Source organism: Aulonocara stuartgranti (assembly GCF_965226115.1).
Source record: "Aulonocara stuartgranti genome assembly, chromosome: 10".
Classification (NCBI taxonomy): Eukaryota; Metazoa; Chordata; class Actinopteri; order Cichliformes; family Cichlidae; genus Aulonocara; species Aulonocara stuartgranti.
The window spans coordinates 24,501,793-24,523,274 of record NC_138946.1 but is presented as its reverse complement, the minus strand read 5'-3'; the positions used below and the strand labels follow the sequence as shown (position 1 = coordinate 24,523,274).

Below are 21,482 nucleotides of genomic sequence, written 5' to 3'. Positions count from 1 at the left end.
CAATAGCTAACATCAGCCTAACGCATCTTGGCACATAAGCCTTCATCAGAGCAGCCAACCAGACGAAGGTTATATGAGGAGGCACACCTGCTATATGTTTTTCACTGCTTGCTCTCATTCTCATCAAGTGTAGTGTAGTCACAGGGCTGACAAGCTGCAGCCTGCAGCATATTTTAAAAAAGGTACTGGTGAACAGTGTGCATCTATTTAATAAGCGTAATTTAGATCATGTATGTTAAAGAAAACCACTATCAGCCAAATAAGCCTCCTAAATGTATGCAAATGTATGTCTGTTTACATTTGAAATGAAATTCAATCAAATCTACAACCCTGAACATTTTTTACAGCAAAACAAAAGCAACGCTGCCACAGCTGGAAATGTTAACTTTATGTTATCTCAATAACTTAAATGTCAAAAGGAAACCAACCACTGGCTTTTCATCCTGTACATTGTAAGTACACATGATCTACTTAATTTGCAAAAGAAAAGCTTTAATTCTTATTGATTTTTTTTCCCCAAACCTTCATTTTACACAAAAGAGACCCAACGAATTACCTATTAAAGTACCAACAAATTAATATAGATTGTCCAGCTATTTTCATACTTCCGCTTTAGTTAAATAGCTTCAGTAAAACAATCACTCTACGTAGCAAACAAGAACGAGTTGTCCTCCGTGTTGTATACTTTAAAGAATCATAAAAGCAAACATTATTGTAATGAGCAAATGCATAATTTCCAGTAAAAGTTAATGGGCCAAATGTATGGCGTAATGTGCAACGCAGAGGCCATAAAACATCTCTAATCAGAAGTGCATTCAGAAAAGTATTGAAAATCAGTGCATTCAGTCTGCCAGATTTTAAAAGACATAGCGTTTGACGGCTCGTCTCCATGTATGCCCTACTTCTAGAGGAGCAGCCATCTTCGATTATGTGGATAGATGCATAGTAATGACATGGTAGCAGTCACTTCAAAGCTCATCCCCATTTCTTTTTTTTTTTTGCCACAGGCCAACTCTTCGGCAGCTCTCGGCTTAGGGATGACTCGTAGATATCATCATGACCAAACCTTGAATTGTTAAGACCCTCGACCCATAAACAGATGTAATCATGACACGTACCTCCAAAATCAGGCCTTAAACGGATGTCATATCCCTTCAGCAACTTGTCCACGGTGGTCTTGGCCACAGACATGCCGGCGCTTCCAATGGAGGAGCTGGAGGGGAGGTGAAAATCCAAGAGGCATTTTTAAGCAGCAAAAGCAGAAGTGTCCAATACTTTTATCACAAACATTACGCATCTCTGCAGCACACCTACTGAGTGATAGTAGCCTGAAAACTGTGCTGCACATACTCTATATTCCTTTTCAAATGTCACATTTGAAAAGGAAGCCCTGATAAGGTGTTAGCAAAAGGGCAGAAGGGGACTTTGGATGTTAAACAACACCTCGCTTACAAATAATCCCATCCACGCGTGCATCCCACGTCCTTCAAAGTAAACATTATTTCACTACCAGACTCCAGATTTAATCAAAACGCAAAGAAAATAGCACTGCAAAGAATTAAATCCATGCAGATGCTTTTTTATTTTCTGTGTTACTCTGAGGTGCACCTGATAAAATGTTAAAACAATCCCATGTTTGTATCATAACTGGAAATGCTTGAAAAACGTGCTTTGCATTGTGCATTATCCCCCTCTGCCCCACCTACAGCATATTCATCAAATCGGTTGAGGGGGTGCAATGATGGTGCACCTGTCAAACGTTTTATATTGATGCCAGTCCTTCAGAAACAATGGTGTTAAGTGTAACAACGTCACAGTTTATTTGACTCGCCATCAGCTAAAAGCCCAGCGTGATTCAGTGGCGTGTGTTTTAATAAGCACGAGGTTATAGCAAAAAGCCTCCCATCGTGCCGTCAGAAGCACGGGCCTCATCAGTCTGAGCCCGGAGACAGACCACCTCTCCCAGGAGGAACTGCATAGTCCACTCTAGTCTGAGTGGCATCTATAACATTGGTGCCATGACCTGCATCACCTAGCAGAGAGCAGCTCTCCAGCTGAGGTTCCCTATTACAAGGAAGGGGCTGAATGAGTGTAGAGGGAGGGTGTGCATGCATGCGTGTGTGAGGGGGGTAAATTGCTCCCTTGGTATGGCAGGAGCACTACTGCCCACGGCTCAGTCAGGGAATCACTGTTCAATTAGCTCATAGGCAGTGCAGCTGTTCATCAAGCTGGGCAGTTGCAGGGCCGGAGGGTTTGACACCTGACAGCATCATGAGGGAATCTGCAAAAATCAAACCCTTTCATTTGCTTGGGTCAGACTATTGTAATGGAATCAGATGTCAAAAGGTGCAGCCCAGTGTTCTCAGTGAGCATTTCACTCTCATAAGGGAAGCTGCAGGTTGCTGCAGACCATGAAAAAGGAGTAGGCCACAAGGGATGAAAGCTACATCAGTTCCTCTAAGATCAAAACAACTACGGAACTGATCAGGAGACTGACACTGAGACGTTATCCATGAAGTCTTGTGCAGTAATTTGGCAATGGTGTAAACATTTAAAAGCCATGGCACATGAATTTAAAAAAAAATACGTTGCAACGTTAAAGGGCTACCCTGTCATCTATGTGGAGAGCAGCAGAGGATGACAACCCGCCAGGATTCCTTCTCAAAATCAGATTGAAACACGTTTATAAATATACAAAAAGGAGCAAGTGGGCGACAGCAGTATGAATACGAACATTAGTTGGCGTTGAAAATTAAAAGGGTTTTGCTTGCTGGATACAGTGCTGTAGTTCACAGCTGCGGACAGCTGTTTAGAACAGCGTAATCAATCGATGATCGGCTGATTGATTGTATCGCTTAATCATCGCTCAAGCCTACAGTGCCTACTCAGGGCTGTCATTTTACACAGTCTCCCCAGACAACACACACACACACGTATATCCCCATTTTGATATCGGGAGTAGGTTACGTTTCACAATGGGCTTCTGGTTGTGCACGCGCATGTTTTTACGCTCGCGCGCGCCAAAGCGCCGTCTAATAGGGCATATATCGGCAGCAATGCCCCTAATAAGTAGGCCTGGGTACCCCGTTAATGCGATTTGCCACATCTGAGCCTTTTATTGACCGGTAATCACGTCTACGGGTGTGACAGTTCGTAATTTCTTTTCTTCTTTTTCTTCCAAGCGACATTTTCTTACCTTTGAACAAAGCATACGAAGGACAAAGCCGCCAGAGCAGAGAAAATTCCACATAATTTATCTTCTTGGCGACCCAACATCTCCACAAATCCTTCTATATAGTTCCTATAATCCAACCGGTCCAGTGGTCCTCCCGAAAATGCACAAAGTAAAAATCGGCAATCAAAAAATAATTGCCTTTTAAAAATGCCGAATAAACTAGCCTACATCTATGCATGCGATGTCTTCATTAAAATATGCTTTAGGGATGGGGGTAAAAAGAAAAAGAAAAGAAAGAAAAAATCTGGTAATTGGCCCCCGCTGCTTCTTCCCCGGCTATGGAAATCCGTGCAGGTCACAGAGCCCCTCGACCAACACCAGAAGATCAGACATCTTGCTCAAAAAACGGCATACCTAATACTTTTAAAAAGTGATGACAAGTGTTCTTCCCCCTTAAAAACAAACAAACCAAACAAACACGGGCATGAGTGACTGAGCAGCAGCCTCTTGACGATCAAATTGGTGGATGAAATTTCCCAGTCCAAATCTGCAGATGAGGCATGGTTCCAGCGATGCTCTGGCGCCAGACTATTCCACAACGTGATGTTGTTAAAAGATATTTGTTTGAGCTTGGAAACGCGCGTCGTCTGGAGGGGAGCGGTGGGTTTGTATTACAAAAAAAAGAAAGAAAAGAAAAGAAAAAAATTAAATCTTCATTCCCCCGCTTCTTTTCTTTTTTTTGTCTTCCCCCTCTGTTGTTGCTGCTGCTGATGATGATGATGTAGATCAGCGCAAAGTCACTGAGGGGAAAATGCACATTGAAAAAGCACTGGGTAATATCTGATGCAGACGTCAGAGCAGGCTATATCACTCCTCTGGTGGAGAAAAAAATTAGATGCCGAGAAATATGGATGGCCCCCCCGATACGCCAAATGCAATGTGTCACAACGTCGGATTAGCCTACATGTTAAAGACGCAAACCTATTCGAAAAGTCCACTTGCCTCCGCTGCCCGGCGTTAAATGGCGCTTGAATACGTTATTAGGGTCCGGTGGTCTTCTCCTGGAAACACCGAACCAATGACCAAAGAGATATGATGAGGGAATCTCGTCTCCTGTGTTTTCTTTCTGTTTTTTCTTTTCTTTTCTTTTTGGATCTCTGCTTTTAAAATAAAATAAAATATCCTACTAAGGGGTGAGGAGGGAGGGGGACACCTAAGGTGAATTCCTTAGCGACAGGCTGTTCATGCGCTGAATTGTCTCTCTGAAGCCCATTAGGATGCTGGAAGTGTGTGCCGGTGCGTTTCCGTGCGTTTCTTCCACTTTGCCACATTTCTGAAACACGCGCACTTACGCATGAAGGCGCTCACCCACACACAAGTCATGCATGCGGGCACACTCGCGAGCGCACCCACGGCATGGAAACACGCACGTCGAATTTATTTATTTATTTCATTCCTCTTCAGCATGTTTCCCCCCCCCCCGTATTAGTAACATAAACACTGGGAAATTGGCAACACGCGCACACCACAATCGCAGAATCACACGAGCTTGTGTTTTATACAGAGGAAGAGGTATTCTTCAGGGATCTCTGTGCTGTCCAGTTGCTAGGCAACCCAGCCAGCACTGATGCAGTTGTGGTGATTCGAAGGCTATGCGCAAAGGCTCGTTTAAAGGAGCAGACCCGGCTCTGTCGCCGTTGTGGTGTCAGTGGGACAAAAGCAAACAGCGACTGATGAAGCTGACCACCGAGGCATTTGTGTTACATTAAATGCATGCAAGAACGAAATGTGGTGTGACTCGGGGTTTCGCACTGTACTTTAACCGCCTCATCATCGTCATTGTCATGGCCACAAGCACTGTCACGAATAACCAGGCAACCAGTCTCTAGTTTCTTCCTTTCTTGCTTTTTTTCTCCTTTTAATGTCTTTTTCAGCACACTCAAAGCATTTGTTGCTGCTTCTGCCTCAACTCTGCTGTCCTCCATTCTAAGGAAATTTCACTTTGTCCCTCCCCCACAGGTGATGTCACAGCACTGAGCCAAAAGGGTAAGGAAGTGGCAGAGAAGGAAAATAGTTATCCCGTTTAATCTCCTATTTTAACCGATGCTTAAATGTACACAATAAAGCATGCCACTGCTGTATTTTGGCTTTAGCTTCGGAAGAGACCATTGAGCGGCCTGTCTCTGACCATCATAACCATCATCGCTATTGCATCGCTATTTATATACTGAGTAACACCAGATGCATTCAATTATATAATAAATATTCTAAAAAAGACTTTGGTAAGATCATGACTGACTGTGACCTGAAACCCAAGGGCTTGGCAATTACGACTGGCTCTCACACACACTCATACTTGTTGCATCACAGGAGCTGATAGTCAGACAAGCTTGAAAGTGTGATGGCTCCAAATCTGGTGTAAAGCATCTGATTCAGCAAACTGAGTGTTAGTTTGTTCATGATGTTGGAAACACTTGGCAGCTGAACACTAGTTTTGTTTTGTTTTTCTGCAGAATATTTCTCCTGTCATAAACCTGGATACTTGAGAAGTGATTTTGAATGGCCCTAAAAACTCATATTAACAATAATTGGACATTGTTTCTCAGGATCATTTAATGATCATGTCTGTTATTTTTTTCTTTATCAAAAAAAATGAAAGTATAACAGTGATACAATTAGAGTCACTAGTTTCCTCATTATTAGTTTACGAGTACAAGATGATTGTAGATGTTCTAATTAATGATTAATGCCTAGCTATAGCTTAAGGTTGATTTTCAACTGTACATAAAAGAAGCAAATCCTCCATTGGGAAAGTGAATCCTGTAATGTGCATTTTTGCGATGGCCAGCAGGGGGCTACTCCTCTGTTTGTGCAACTGAAGTGCCTCAATAAACACTCTCCTCATGTGTTAGTTGTCTCAGTATGTCGTTTTATAGTATATTTAATAGAATATAAAGTTCATTATTTTGAATGTGGTCCTATTTGGACTCAAAGTGATGACAAAACAGGGAATGGTTTCGAGTGAGGCTAACTTGTGATTAACTAGCGAACATTTTTAGTTGGGTCCATCTCTCACATGTGATATCTGGTTTCAAAAGAAGCGAGACGTTCAACGCTAAAATGTTCAAGTTTTTTCTTTGAAGACAAACTAGCTCAATGTATTCTCATTTTTAATTGGTCTGCTCATGTCTACGTGCCAAGGCAACAGGAATTGTAGGTTTGATAAGTGCTACTTGTCCACATGTGTTTCATTTGAAGGCAGTTCAGCTCTCATAGGATACGTTTTTGAGCCACAGTGGAGCAGTGGCAGTATATAATGGAGCGTAATATGGAGTTGAAACCTGTCTGACAGCAAGCTAGATGAATACTTCCAGTGTCTGGGCATGCACAGTCTGCTCTACATTATAGACAGTTTTTCTCTCCCATCCACAGCATTCCCTGATTAATGCGATTAACTCTCATTGGCATCTATGACAAGGAGACCCAAGTCCCTGAGATGTGCATGTTCCATGCACTTTTTTTTTTGCGCCATTCATATGTTGCATAACACGTGTGAGTTACTGGGTCACCCTTGCTCCTCAGATATAAATAGTATCACATGGTTAATGCATTGGTGCCTTCCAGTCACTCGCTTTTCCTCTTGCTGTTGATAGGCATCAGTCAAACGCCCCAATCGACTCTTAGTAACACATGATGCTGTATGTTTAACTCAAGTGTTTAGACAACATGCTTTATCCTTTCTTCATACAACTTCACCATCAGTCTGGGACATGAGTGGATAGGTGTGTTTTCAATGGTGGTGGGGGGGAGGGAACTTAATGAGAGTTCATTTAACATTAATTTGTTGTGGGATTTTTTACACTCCCTCTGATTAGAGAACACAATCAAGGCTTCTCGCGAAGGGGTTTAATTTACAGCAATGAAGTCCTTAACTGTGAGGTGAAACAAAAGCTTTAGCTCATGTTTGTTCATTCTCACTGTAAGAGGGATCCCTGTGACTAGTTTAAGGACAGAAGCTTGATGACCTGAAGAGGCTGAATGTTTGGAAAGATAGCAATGTTGGTCTGAAACTGGAAACCAGGCTTTACAATATTCTCATAAATACGTGTCAAAAGTATTTGCTCATATGCCTTCAAATTCAAATTCTTAGCATTTACTATGATGTTGACCCACCCTTTGCAGCTCTTCAGCTCTCCTGGGAAAGCTTTCTACAAGGTTTGGGAGTGTGTTTCTGGGAATTTTTGACCATTCTTCTAGACGCACATTTGTGAGGTCAGACATTGATGTTGGATGAGAAGGCCAGGCTCGCAGTCTCTGTTCTAATTCATCCCAAAGGTCTTCTATCTGTTTGAGGTCAGGACTCTGTGCATGCCCAGCCCCTGAAATACAAACCACACCATAATCCACCATCCACAAACTTTACTCCTGGCACAGTCAGACAAGTATCATTTCCCTGGCAACCATCAGACCTAGACTTGTCCATTGGATTGCCACACAGAGAAGCGTGATTCGTCACTCCAGAAAACTCGTCTCCACCGCTCTAGAGTCCAGTGGCGGAGTGCTTTACAACACCATTGTGCTTGGTGATATTGGGCTTGAATGGAGCTCCTTGGTCATTGAAACCCATTCCAATGAAGCTCTCTACACACTGTTTTTGAGCTAATCTGAAGGCCAAATGAAATGTGGAGGTGTGCACCAATTCACTTTGCAGAAAGCTGCTAACCTCTACACACTATGCACCTCAGCATCCGCTGACCTTGCTCTGTGAGTTTACATGATGAATCTCTTCATGGCTTAGCTGTTCCCAGTTGCTTCCACTTTGTTAAGTGGCATCCTATCACTTATTGATTGATATCCAAGATGGCGCCGCGTATGGATGCCCTGGTGCTTCAGTGCGTTACTTCTGTTTTGTTTTTGTGCATAACTTCTGTGTCTGGGCACTCCTCTGGATATTCTTACACCAGAGAAGAGCTTCTTAACTGCAGGACTACAACACCTGTGGATTTACTTCCAATATTTGTCGCATCTGCGGCAGATTTACTGCAGACTCTGATCAGGAAAGTGAGACGCCGAAAGAGAGGTAAGCGAGCCGGCGCACTCGTGCGTCTGAGGAGACGTGGACTGCGAACTGCTCTTCCTGGGATCTTCCTTTCCAATGTTCGCTCACTCAGGAATAAAATAGATGAGCTGGCCCTGATGAGAAGCATGAACAGAGACTTTGCCTCCTCCTGTGTCTTATGTTTTACGGAGTCGTGGCTCTGTGAGGACATCCCGGACAGCGCGCTCAAGCTGGAGGGCTTTCATCTGCTGCGCGCGGACCTCTCTGGTAAGACCAAAGGTGGAGGTGTCTGCTTCTACATTAATAGTGGCTGGTGCACAGATGTAACAGTGATTGCTCAGCACTGCTCTTCCTCTCTGGAATACCTTTTTATTCACTGCAAACCGTTTTATTCTCCGCGGGAGTTTGCTTCATTCATCCTGGCCGCTGTTTACATCCCGCCAGATGCGGATGTGCAGGCAGCTCAGTGCGCACTCGCGGAGCAGATACTGCACATGGAGCGGACATTCCCGGACTCTCTCATCATTGCTCTTGGGGACTTTAACAAAGCCAATCTGAGCCATGAGCTTCCCAAATACAAGCAGTATATTAAATGCCCGACCAGAGAGGAGACCACTAGACATTAGACCACTGTTACAGCACGATCAGCGGGGCCTATCGTGCGGTGCCCCGCGCTTCACTCGGACTTTCTGACCACGTCATGATCCACCTAATCCCCGCGTACAGACAGAGGCTGAAGCTCTCCAAACCTGTCGTGAGGACCAAAAAACTGTGGATCAACGAGGCTGTGGAGGAGCTTCGCACGTGTTTGGAGTCTACAGACTGGGACACAATGAAGGCTGCTTCTAACAGCTTGGACGAGTTTACGGACACTGTCACCTCCTATATCCACTTCTGTGAGGACAGCATTGTGCCATCACGCACCAGGGTGAGTTATAACAACGACAAACCCTGGTTTACTCCTAAACTCAAAAAGCTGTGGCTGGAAAAGAGAAAGGCGTTCAGAAGCGGAGACAGGGACTGCTACAGAGAGGCCAAGTACAGGTTCACTAAAGAAGTGGACGTTGCTAAACATCAGCACTCTGAGAAGATGCAGCAGCAGATCTCAGAGAATGACTCAACTTTTACTGCCGTTTTGATGAGTCATCAGGCAGCCTTCACACCTCCAACAGCCCCAACAATAGAGACACTTTGGACACTCATTCCCCCACCTCTCCCCCTTCCATAGAGCCATCACCACCTTCAAACACTTCACCTACAACACCCCCCTCCTCACCCCACACAAAAGAGGATTTCACACCACCTCCTCCCACCACAACTCTTCATATTCGTGAAGCAGGTGTGAGGAAGCAGTTTAAGAGTCTGAATGCTCGGAAAGCTCCCGGCCCAGACGGTGTGTCTCCTGCCACCCTCAGACACTGTGCAAACGAGCTGGCCCCAGTGTTTTCTGGCATTTTCAACTCCTCACTGCAGGCATGTCATGTGCCTGCCTGCTTCAAGTCCTCTACCATAATCCCTGTCCCCAAGAAACCTAGGATCACTGGACTAAATGACTACAGACCCGTGGCTCTGACATCTGTGGTCATGAAGTCTTTTGAGCGCCTGGTTCTCTCCTATCTCAAGACCCTCACGGCCCCCCTCCTGGACCCCCTGCAGTTTGCATATAGAGCCAACAGGTCTGTAGATGACGCCATCAACATGGCCCTACACTTCATCCTGCAGCATCTGGACTCCCCAGGAACCTACGCCAGGATCCTGTTTGTGGACTTCAGCTCTGCCTTTCAATACCATCCTTCCAGACCATCTCCGAGGCAAGCTTTCCCAGATGAATGTGCCTGATCCCATCTGCCGGTGGATCACTGACTTCCTGTCGGACAGGAAGCAGCATGTGAGGCTGGGAAAGAATGTCTCGGACTCCCGAACCATCAGCACCGGCTCCCCTCAGGGCTGTGTTCTTTCTCCCCTGCTCTTCTCCCTGTATACTAACTGCTGCACCTCCACCCACCAGTCTGTCAAGCTAATCAAGTTTGCAGATGACACCACCGTTATTGGACTCATCTCGGACGGGGATGAGTCTGCCTACAGGAGGGAGGTTGAACGTCTGGTGTCTTGGTGCAGCCACAACAACCTGGTGCTGAATGCCCAGAAGACAGTGGAGATTATTGTGGACTTCAGGAAGCACACAGCCCCACTCCCCCCCATCATCCTGACTGACACCCCCATCACCTCTGTGGACTCATTCCGCTTCCTGGGTACCACCATCACCCAGGACCTGAAGTGGGAGCCCACCATCACCTCCGTCATTAAGAAAGCCCAGCAGAGGATGTACTTCCTGAGGCAGCTGAAGAAATTCAACCTGCCAACACGGACGATGATGCAATTCTACACTGCAATCATCGAGTCCATCCTCACCTCCTCCATCACCGTGTGGTACGCTGGAGCCACTATCAGGGACAAACAGAGACTGCAGCGTGTTGTGCGCTCTGCTGAGAAGGTGATTGGCTGCAGACTCCCATCTCTGCAGGACCTGTACACCTCCAGGACACTGGGGCGTGCAGCTCGGATCTCAGCTGACCCTTCTCACCCTGGGCACAGTCTGTTTGACCTGCTCCCCTCAGGCAGGAGGCTCTGGTCCATTCGCACCAGAACCTCTCGCCATAAGAACAGTTTCTTCCCCTCTGCTGTTGAACACATGAACAATAACCGTATGACTGTTCCCACCACTAACACATGACCCTACGCTGTGTTCACTGCATCATTTCATGTTTGGCACCGATCACCACCTGCACTCATGTATATATCTATCTATCTACTTAGCACTTTTAATTCTTATTCTCATTTTTATTTTCATGTCTATTTAAGCTTAATTTATAACAGTATTTATAACAGTATGTTTGCACTGAAGCACCGCAGCAATTTCCTAATGTTGTAAACCCGCTCAACATTTGGCAATAAAACCCTTTCTGATTCTGATTCTGATTCTGATCATGGTACCACTGTGGAATTCACTGAGCTCCTGAGAGGGATCCATTCTTTCACAAATGTTTTTAGAAGCAGTCTGCATGGCTACGTTCTTGATTTTATACACTTGGGGCCATGGAAGTGATTGGAACACCTGAATACTTTTGAATAATTTTGCCAATATAGTGCATTTATATATATGAGTGATGGGATCAAGATGAGTGCAAATAGACACACAAGTCTGACAGCAGCATTCAAAGATCCACAGGTGATTTCAGGTCTTCAAACACAAGCAGATACACACAAGCCAAACTGAGCTTTGCTGCCCTCCTGACTCATGACCTAATTAAGAATGACTTGGACAACCCTCCAAAAGGCCCCTAGAGTCAGAGCAGAGCTGAAGCATTTAGCCCATGCAAAAGCACAGCGCCAGGTGCAGCAGAGCATTTTGTTTTGGCACTGGATGTATGCACTGCATGACTTTTCTATGATTTTTCCTCTGTTCGCCATAATAAACTATGATTACACTCATAGGTCAAAGCGGCACTGCGGGAGCTCACCACCTCGCGCTCGCTGCAAACCTCTGAGAGAACCAAGGTTTAACATCAGTGTGCATCACGCCGCTCATTGACCGCAGCGATGAGATCGGAGGCTTTGAAAGCACACGGCACACGACTCTGAAGCACTACCTTGAAGCAGGCTACCAGGCAATTGTTGCTATGCTACCACAGAAAGCCCAATCAAAGTGCAGTGTGTTGCTCATTGAGGCTGAACTGCACCGCAGTGTTCCAAATACTTGTGAGGAGCGCTGTTTACACTCAAACCGTGGATTGCACACAAGAAAGAAAGAAATGCGCGTTAATGCTTCCGTTCTGTCCGCCTTGGGTTACTGCAGGGGAGAAAGGAAAAAAAATACATGTAAACAAGTCAGACAGATGCATCACATGAATAATCCACCTCTGCTCAGATAAAGTATGAACTGCAGGATGCTAAGTGGAAATCCTGCTCATGATTCGTGACCTCAGACTGGCGTGAATGACATCTGTTGGTGATTATTAAACACGCTCATCAAAACCGAACACACTGGGTGTTCCACACACGGCTCGATTTGTTTATTTCTGATGTTTGGTGAGCTCACAGCAGCATATTCCAACATAACTGGAAATTAACAGATATGTTCTGATTGGCCATAAAAACAAGAGAGCCTGAAGGAAATGAGCTAAAATGTAGTATCTATCTTCTTCTTCTTTTTTTTAAGATAAAAAATGATGACATGTGGCGCTTGTCCTCGGGGAGGGGGTGGGGGAGTTGAATAATTAATGAGATTAAGCAAAGGTTACATGTATCATCATAATTGTAAAATAATCCCCCTCACCCACCCACCCCGTGTGTTTCTGTGCAGCTTCGTGTGGCACAGTCCGCAGGAGGCCGGCAGCTTTAACACACTCTTACCTGTTCATTCTTTGAAGTGACAAAACTAAAGGCTCGCAACCCCTGCAGGCGGCACACAACTAACTGACCTGAAACGCTCATTTGTCCTCCACACACCAGATGAGTGCACATCTCAAGCAGTCACATGGCACGCCAGCTCCAAAATTAGCATGGGCGAGGCGCAACACTTGATGCTAAATAGCTATTGATGGAGGAGAAGCACTAATAGGAATCTGTAATTCTGTCCCTTACCTCACCCGTGTCCCTCTGCAACCCTCAGTGCACTATTTCACTTTATAGCACTTTTTTTTTTTGGGGGGGGGGGGGGGCATATTTAAGCAGACCTTTGTGGCCTTTTATTGATACAATCACAATGAATAATTAAGTGTTTGTAAAGGTCTGGCATCAGGTTAGTCTTCTTCAATGGTTTATCAATATCAAAGTAGCATGTCTGTAATGCCAACAACACCCAGGGAGGTCTTTAGCAGGCTCAGTCTTTGTCTTAGCGTTAGAGTAAGCGGATGTAACAGTTTCTAAGGACATGCTGTTGGCATGCACGTGCCATATATATATTTCTCCTTCCAGACTTCAGCATGCCACTGATTTATCTTTTATCAAACGCAGCCTTACTATGTTTCTCTGAGGATTGGCTTCAAGCCGCAAAGGGTTATTCTGCTATCCATCTGGCAAAGGGTAGCTCATGTGATGCCCTTATTTGCATTCAAAGTGTCATCACTTCAGTTTTCCTTACGTCCAAATGTCAGAGCCTGTTGCAATACAGCCTTTGGTGTCTGGATAACACGGAAACAATGGATGTCAATACTAAAGCAGACATGGATTCTCCACTATATACTAAAAAAAAATGCGTTGCACTTCATAAATAGTAGGTTTTGTCAAAAATAGCACTGTAGCATCCCCCCCCCCCCCACACACACACACCCCCCATCTGCATTCTACGTGGGATTTCTACATGGAACTCCTGCGAGAAAGGGTTAATGAATTCCTCACACAGATAGATATTGCCATGGAAACAGCTGCGTGACTGCTTGCAGCTTGTATACACACAGGAGGGGAAAAAAAACAATGGTGCCAAAGGTATTTTGAAATTCAGCGAGCAGAGGCTTTCCAGTGCACACAACTGCATTTTAAGATTTTTGAATTTTGATTTTTTATTTTTTTTTTAACAAGCAACTGTGAGTGAGGAGTAGCCACCTTGTAACCTCCACCCCTGCTTCCTCCCTCCATCTCCTGCTCTCCGTCTTCCAAATTCAAAGAAATGTGATTGACACTGGAGATGCATTTGCAGCGGCCGCGGAGCTGATGCATTCAACAACGACAACAAAAAACACACGCGTGAGGTCTGGATATTGTAGATGGGAAATAATACTGTGCCATGTCATTTTGCTTGCAATAACAAAGTAAATGCATGCAGAGCAGACACTCAAACACACACATATGCACACACACACTAATACAATTCCAGCAGAAAATAATTAATTTACAATATGAAATAGACCTTAAACAATGTGCCTCGCAGCTGAGCTGAAAAAGAAGGAATGGATTGAAAATCAATCAAAGCCACCTGCGCGCACACACAGACGCACGCACACACACTGCATTTGTACACGCAATAATTATTTGTCCCTTAAGATTATACAGTCCTGCTCATGTTTTTGAAAATGGGCAGCACGGCACGTCGTGTGCTGGTGGGAAAACCTAATCCATCTCGGCACAAAAACATGCTCTTTTAGTGCCATTAGCCATCCTCCCAATACTGAGTCAATAGTCTCCGTCCAAATGGACTTTTATGCTTGAGTCTGCAAATATGACTCTATAGGTCGGCTTCTGCAGGCATTCACCACTTGGCACTCAGTTGCCAGAGCAAAATAACTGTGTTTAGATTCATAAATATTTTCAGACGCATTGAAAAAGCTTTTAAGTCCATAGAGAGGAGTTAGCATAGTGATGTGAGGTGCTGTAGGTGCAGGCAGCACAGAGCGGTGTGTCGGTACACAAGCAAACAAAGAGATAGAAAATATAAACAGGGACAAGTAGTGACACTAAAGGAGGATAAGCCTGCTTTGCAACTTGCTGCTTCTTGTCCGTTTTGGACCCGGTCCTTGTGCACTTTGGAGTCTCCCTGGAACCAAAGGACATTCCATCAGCATGCGTCTCACGGGTCCCATTACACGGGACGTGTGTAGCATGCTCCATTTATTTATGTGCTTTTTTTTAGAAACACACTCAACTTTCTTCATGCTTTGCAACCACATAACTCACCAGGGCTATAAGAAAAGTCGTGCTGTTGGATACTGCGAATTTTGGTATCGATCCCAGGGCCAGTACTGCCGATACCAATATTGATACCGATACTTATACTAACCTATAAAGCAGCTTTTGTAGTGGAAAGTGGTGTGTCATGATTTATTGAGATGAATCATCATTAATTTGCAAATTCTAAACACATTTTCATGAGCACTAAATGCCCGTTATTTTTACTTTCCACAGTAATTGTGAAGGCACATGTTTGAAATGTTTGAAATAAAAATGAACTGAACTGAACTGAACTAATTAGTTCATACAACAAAACACACCTCTCAGCTTTTTACATATTTTGAAACTGGGTTTTTTTGACGAACTGAAGCGTAAATGCGCCTGTTCCTAAACCTCTGTTGTTTAAAGTCAACACAAAAAGGTTCAGACGTTTTTCATAGTACATGTGTGAGGTATATATATTTTTTATTTCCAAGGAAAAAAAGTCAGAGGAATACATACTGAACATAGAGAATAGAAACAAAGTATCGATGCTAACACGCTACTATCGATCTGTTACCAACTATTAATATTTGGATTGATCTGCCCACCTCTAAAGACAATGAGAGTAGAAACCACTTGTGTTAAAATGAATTCAGTCAGCCACAGCTTACATCACACCTTTATGTTCATTTAACCAAAAATGAGTCATTTGCAGAAGTCAACACAACCTCAGCTGTAGTTATTCAGTAAATGTCACAGGTTGGGGATCACACGGGACCAGACCAGTGCAAGTTTTTTGCTTTTTTTAAAACCACATTCATCCAGGTTAATTAAAAAGTGATGGACTTCAGCTACCTCTCCATCTCGTCACACAGCAGCATGAACTGTGGTCAAGCATAATTACACAGCTGTAAGGAGATCATAATTGGATAATATTTTTTAGTAATTCCTTTTGGGATCTGATCCTCCCATGGGAATTTTTAATTGATGAGATAGCTCACAGCTGCCAGAAGTTACAAGATTAGGTGACTATCATAGCTTATCACACAGACACGGAGAAGCAGGCTAAGTCATAAAGCAAATTAGTCAGAGGCTCGGTGACTTTGTCGGGCAGGTATGTGAAGAGATATTGTCTTTTTTGCTAAATGAGCTGTGAATGGACGTTATCATTTTTTTATAGCTTGACATGGCATGGCAGCCCTACATAAAGACATTTAAAGTACATTTTTAGGTCTTTTCAGTCAATAAATCAAATATAATCTTATTTAATCTTTTCTTTTCATAAGAAAGAGAAATTAGTAAAAAAAAAAAAAAAAAAAGGATCTGTAGCACAGGAAGAGTAATGAGGATATAAACACAAAGGGGTTTAGGCAGTACAAAAGGAAATAACTGTTTCCCAGATGTTTGTTTTTTTAAAGAAATAGACTTATTTATTTTCTTGCTTAGTGAGTTCAGTAAGAAGACTGATGCAAGAGTCAAGTCTGTACAGCAGATATTAAGATACAGTGAGACGCTGATTAGCTGATCTTAGGATCTCCACTGGAGATAAGAAAGCAGTCAGTTGGATTTGTGTGTAGGTAACAAATTTGCCGGCAGCGTCTGCAGCGCTAATTAGCTAACATGTAGGCACTTCTTATCCCAAACAAAAAAAGAAAACATTAAAATGAACTGCTTTTACATGACATCATACACAAAGGCTACTATGGGATGTCACTGCCTCGGACAAAGACATAGTCTGACACATACAACACATAAAACGTAGAGCCTTAGTCACACAGGGCCAGAGATCAGTCACAAGGAAACAAAAACTGCATTCCCAGACCAATTGGTGAGTGACTGCTGGTTGTCCCTTGGTGAAATCATTCACAAAGCGTGTGTCACACCAAAAATCTCCTTGTAATTGCGTTGGTAACCAGCAGATTGCAGCGCTCGTCGATTCCTAGCATGGAAAATGCTGACTTGTTAGGAACAGCTTACCAGCTACTAGCTGACTCATAGTGAAAGTGTGAAAAGTTTATTGTTCCCATTTTTAATCTGAAGATGAATAGTTCAGTTTGAAGTTTCAGTGCTAACTGGCAAGTTAGTGAGTTTTTGGCAAAAGGTCACCATCTTCAATAAAAACTATGAGTGACTGAGGAAATCTGCTTTCGGCCAAAGCAATGACAAGGAGGTTTTTGGCACAGCACCTCCTTTGTGAATGATTTTCTTGGAAATCAAGCAAAGTTGGTTGCGAGTTGGTTGCCAATCAGTCTAGGCCTGTGTGATGGAGGCCCAAGACGTCAAACAATTCTTTAAGAGAAAGCGAAGGTTCTTAGAGTGCACATTAGTTATTTGAAGCTTGTTTGCAGAACTTTGTAGAAAAGAACTTGACAGATTTTCATGGAGTTTATTGGAGAGGTGGTGCATAGTCAAAGAAAACACCCTTCCTTTACAATTTGAGCTATACAACAATTTTCTAAAGTAATGCACAGTTGAATCAGTTTCTAAGCTGTAGATTTTAGACAAAGTTTAAAAAGATGAAAATGAAAAATGAAGTGAGGGCTATGCCATGGTGATGTACTAAACTTGTTCCATTGTTATAGTTTTATGGCATTTCACCATTAGAGGTACAGCAAGTAAAGATTATCCTTATTGAATCATCCTAATAGCTTTGGAAATATTGTAGTACTTTGTATAGTTTTATTTTAATATAAATAATCTATCAGTGAGTCAATGTGTTTCCCAAGTCATCGTTCATCAGAGTTACAATGATAAATTTAGTGATCCTAAAGATATAGATAAAATCTTCTCTTAATATTCACCCTTGAAACAGTTGCTATTATTAAGAATTTAGAGCCTTTAACTGTAGCCTCAAACTACAAAGAATGAAAAAATAAAAATCATAGTTTTTTGCAACTTGTTGTGATGTATCTCAGCACTTTTCAGCTGGCAGGTGGTTCTCACAAATGCTGTCAAGTCACAAGTCTCCATCATCCATCCACACCTCCAGAATCATGACTAAGACCAGTTGTAACTGACATAAAGTGATATTTCAAGAATTCCTAATTATTTCCAAGACACTTTTGTCAACTGGGAGTGGGGTTGTTAAAGAAAAGTATAGGGTAATGATAAGTAACATAAACTCAAAGGTAAATCACAAGGAGCATTTTTTGGTATGAGAACAAAATGTCTTGTGATGGGAGTAGGTCTTATGGCTCTGTCCTCCAGCTTGTAGCAGGTGAAGCTGGAGGTAAGGAGAAGTGAGGGAATGTCTTGAGGTTCCACTGAACAGAGAGGAAATCTGTATCTGTTAAGCTGCGTTGATTCATTGGAATTGATTGATCAACCCACCCCAGATATATTGTTGTCATTTTGTATGTCGGGGCAGTAAAATCTCACTTATTACCCCGTTACAGTAATGTGCAGCCGTTATTTATTGCATGCATTATTTAGTCTGCTTCACTTTTGAATCACTTCCTGTTGTATATGCCGAACTTTAACCTGCATTTCAACCACAATCCTTTCACAATACATACCTGTCCATTGGGCACACAATTATTATTCAGGGTACTTTTCAAATAAAATGTGTTCCAAAATTTAAAAAGAAGAAAAAAAATGCTAAATAAAATAGCTGTGTCCAGGTTGAGGACCGCTGGGTACAGGTCCGTGAGCCATTTGGTACCGAGCTGCAAGAGTGAACTTGTGTTTATTATTACATTTACAGAATACCATAGTTTTTGTCTTGGTCGTATCATTTTATTTTGTCGTATTTATCCGCGACACCTTAAAGGCCGGTCCGTGAAAATATTGTCTGACATTAAACCGGTCCGTGGCACAAAAAAGGTTGGGGACCGCTGCTATAAAGGACAAGTACAAAAATCCATGCGTGTCAACTTCATATTTTAATTATTTAATATTTTCATTTAAAACCAGAAAGAAAGAAAAAAACAGGGCAGCTTACATGGATGAAACATTGTCTTAAATCTTTACTGACAATCTAATTACCTCGCATCAGTCAGTCAGTGCCAGCCTGTGGAAATGTTATATCAGGCTCACCGTGTAATCTGACTAATTCCACTCTTGTTGTACATTACAAGCCATTTTGCAACCCACCTCTACCCTTTCATGTGCTATCTGACTTCGTTTTGCATTTGTTGTCACTGACTTATTCCCGGAATATTAATGAATGACTATAAAAACAATAAAATTAACCAGTTTATCATAACGTATGGTGAAGTTCTATTAGGGGTCAAAAGCCAGAAAGTTTTGGAATCATTAAACTATTGCACCCTGGTAACTCTTTTTCCATTGCGCCTTTAGTGGCATCACATTATTTAATGAAAAGTGAGATGGTTGTGTTATTTTATGCTGTATAATCCAAAGCACATGCCATGGTTCGGGGCACGTCTTCAGACACAGCTGCTTGCTGACCTTCAAACTCTTGCCTAAACCCAAACAGCTATTCACAGCTAATCTGTCAACATGCGCATTTCTGTCAACATGTCCACTTCTGTTGACACACCTACCAGTTTCTGTCAGAATCTCCACATTTCAGAGCTTCACAAAGCTGTTACTATCCACTGAAGGAAACACGGATAAACACCGCTCTGAGCAGGGCTGGACTGGGACAGAAAAATTGCCCCTAACATGCATACACATTTCATTTTGTTTGATTATAGATAGTGAAACAGGATTTAATCAAGTTGATAGAGTTGTTGTTGTGCTATTTCTTACTTGCACTGCAGTATGTGACAATAATTAAAAGCTACACTTTAACTATTAATAGTGGTTCATGGTCAAAGTAGCCATTCATTTGACCTAAATCTTTGAATCTCTCCCTTCCTAATTATGTCCCTCCATCTATTTTCTTACATTAACTTCATCTTCCTCTGTTTCTTCCTCACTTCTCCACAGCTGGTGCGAGCAACAGCAGTAGCCTCCTGTGACTGTGAGGGCTGGGTACTAGTTGTTGCTGGTACTTGTTGATTTGACACATTTTGCTGCATCTATTTTTAGTTTCTTGTAATTTTTTGTCTTTGTTTTTTCAGCTCCACCTTTTCGCCACTTCTGGCCCACGAAACTTTTTCTATAAGCTGCGTGAGCTCACATTGAAGGTAGGGGAGGGCCGGTCGCATTCAGAGATTTGATTGGGAAACCCTGTATCAGTAATGAAAATGAGTCAAAATGAGTCATTCTAACCGGCCCATCGGCCCAAAAGTACATTGGCCCACCGTGAAAATGCTCGGTATGCCAGATTATCGGTCCAGCCCTGGCTCTGAGGTTCCTTTCCAAAGAAAGGAATCTGTATTTAAAACAAAGGTACACCATATATTTTCAGTCCCCTTTTCACTAACACTGCCAGAACCTAAAACATCACTGGCCACTTAAAAATGTAATTTTTATTCTATTACTTCAGCTCTTTTAAAAGGCTTCATCCTTGCCAGGGTGATCATAGCCAAAGCTATTGGCCGCATGTCAGCCTAAAGAACAACCTCTGTCCTCTCATGCTTCTTTGGCAAGGCTGGTTGCATCATTGGTGCACATTTCCCTTCTCAGTTACAATTATTCCCATTGCCCTGCCTTCGCCAGCAAGCTAAACCCATTCTTGGGTACTCCCAAGAATGCAGTTAAGCTATCCTTGGCTAAAATCTTGAGACTGGGTTTTTCTCACAGAAATCATGGAAGGCAATCCAAAGCCAACCATTTGGTTGCACAAAAAAGCCATGAATCTGTAAAGTCCTTTGTAACTCCTCAGAAATGTTGACACCACACTAAAACATACAGTATATACTACATGAATATTTTATATTGCTCATCTAAACATCATTTAGTCTTGTACTTTTTACATATTCTTTAAGGATATTCAGTATATTAGAATGAATCATGTTGAAATGATAGAAACTGTGGTTTTCTCCTGAAGCTCTGTCTCCTGGAAAGGCATTTTGAAGGGAAAACAATTGTTCTGCCTTTTATTTTGTCTTCCACTTTGGAAACCTTTCTGTGGGCCTGAAGTTCTACACTCTGTATACCAGTGAGAGAGTGTAGACCACGTGAGACGCTGTAGTTAGCACTGCATGGACCATGGCCTTTCTCTCATTTTGTGAAATTGATTGATATTATACTAAAACTGGAGCCTGTTAAGATCCCATGTGATAGAAACATTACTTCTCACACTCAACAGAAAGTCACTTGCTTCTTACGAGGATGGACCTACATTTTTCACTGGTTACCCACACGGACACTGGTCGACTGGAAATAATAGCTTGACCATAGTTATGTGATCTTGGTTTGGATTGGATTGAGTTATACTGAAATGCTGTTCTGTGCAGTAGTGCTGTGCAATACTTAAAATTTCAGTATTGATTTGATATCAAGTAAGTACAGGGCCAGTACTGAACTTATAAAGGCAGCATATGGAGTACTCAAAGCACTCTATAAATAAAGGGATTAAACGGCGGTATTTTCCTGTTTCATATGTTCGGCTATGCCCTCTCTACTTTTGGTTTCCACGCCCCAAACAAAACACGCATTAAGAGGCTCTGATGCCTGTGTCTCAATCTCGCGGCCCATGTCACCTCTACTCGTGGCCCGCATAATGACTTGAAGAAATATTTAAAAAAA

The 21,482-nt window shown here is 42.8% G+C and overlaps 1 protein-coding gene across 2 annotated transcripts in view; it reads right to left on the bottom strand.

Moving 5' to 3' along the window:
- The window catches only part of gabrb4 (gamma-aminobutyric acid type A receptor subunit beta4), an 85,662-nt gene that overhangs the window by 51,943 nt on the left and 12,237 nt on the right, over window positions 1-21,482 (bottom strand). The window contains exons 1-2 of one of the 2 annotated variants that reach the window (XM_082548565.1): window positions 3,197-4,629; window positions 1,119-1,213 (exon numbers count right to left, since the gene is read on the bottom strand). In XM_082548565.1, the coding sequence (XP_082404691.1) occupies window positions 1,119-1,213; window positions 3,197-3,276 (175 nt within the window). In that variant the 5' untranslated portion in view covers window positions 3,277-4,629. Of the gene's footprint in view, window positions 1-1,118; window positions 1,214-3,196; window positions 4,630-21,482 lie in introns of those variants that run through there. The other variant, XM_082548566.1, reaches the window with a different exon arrangement.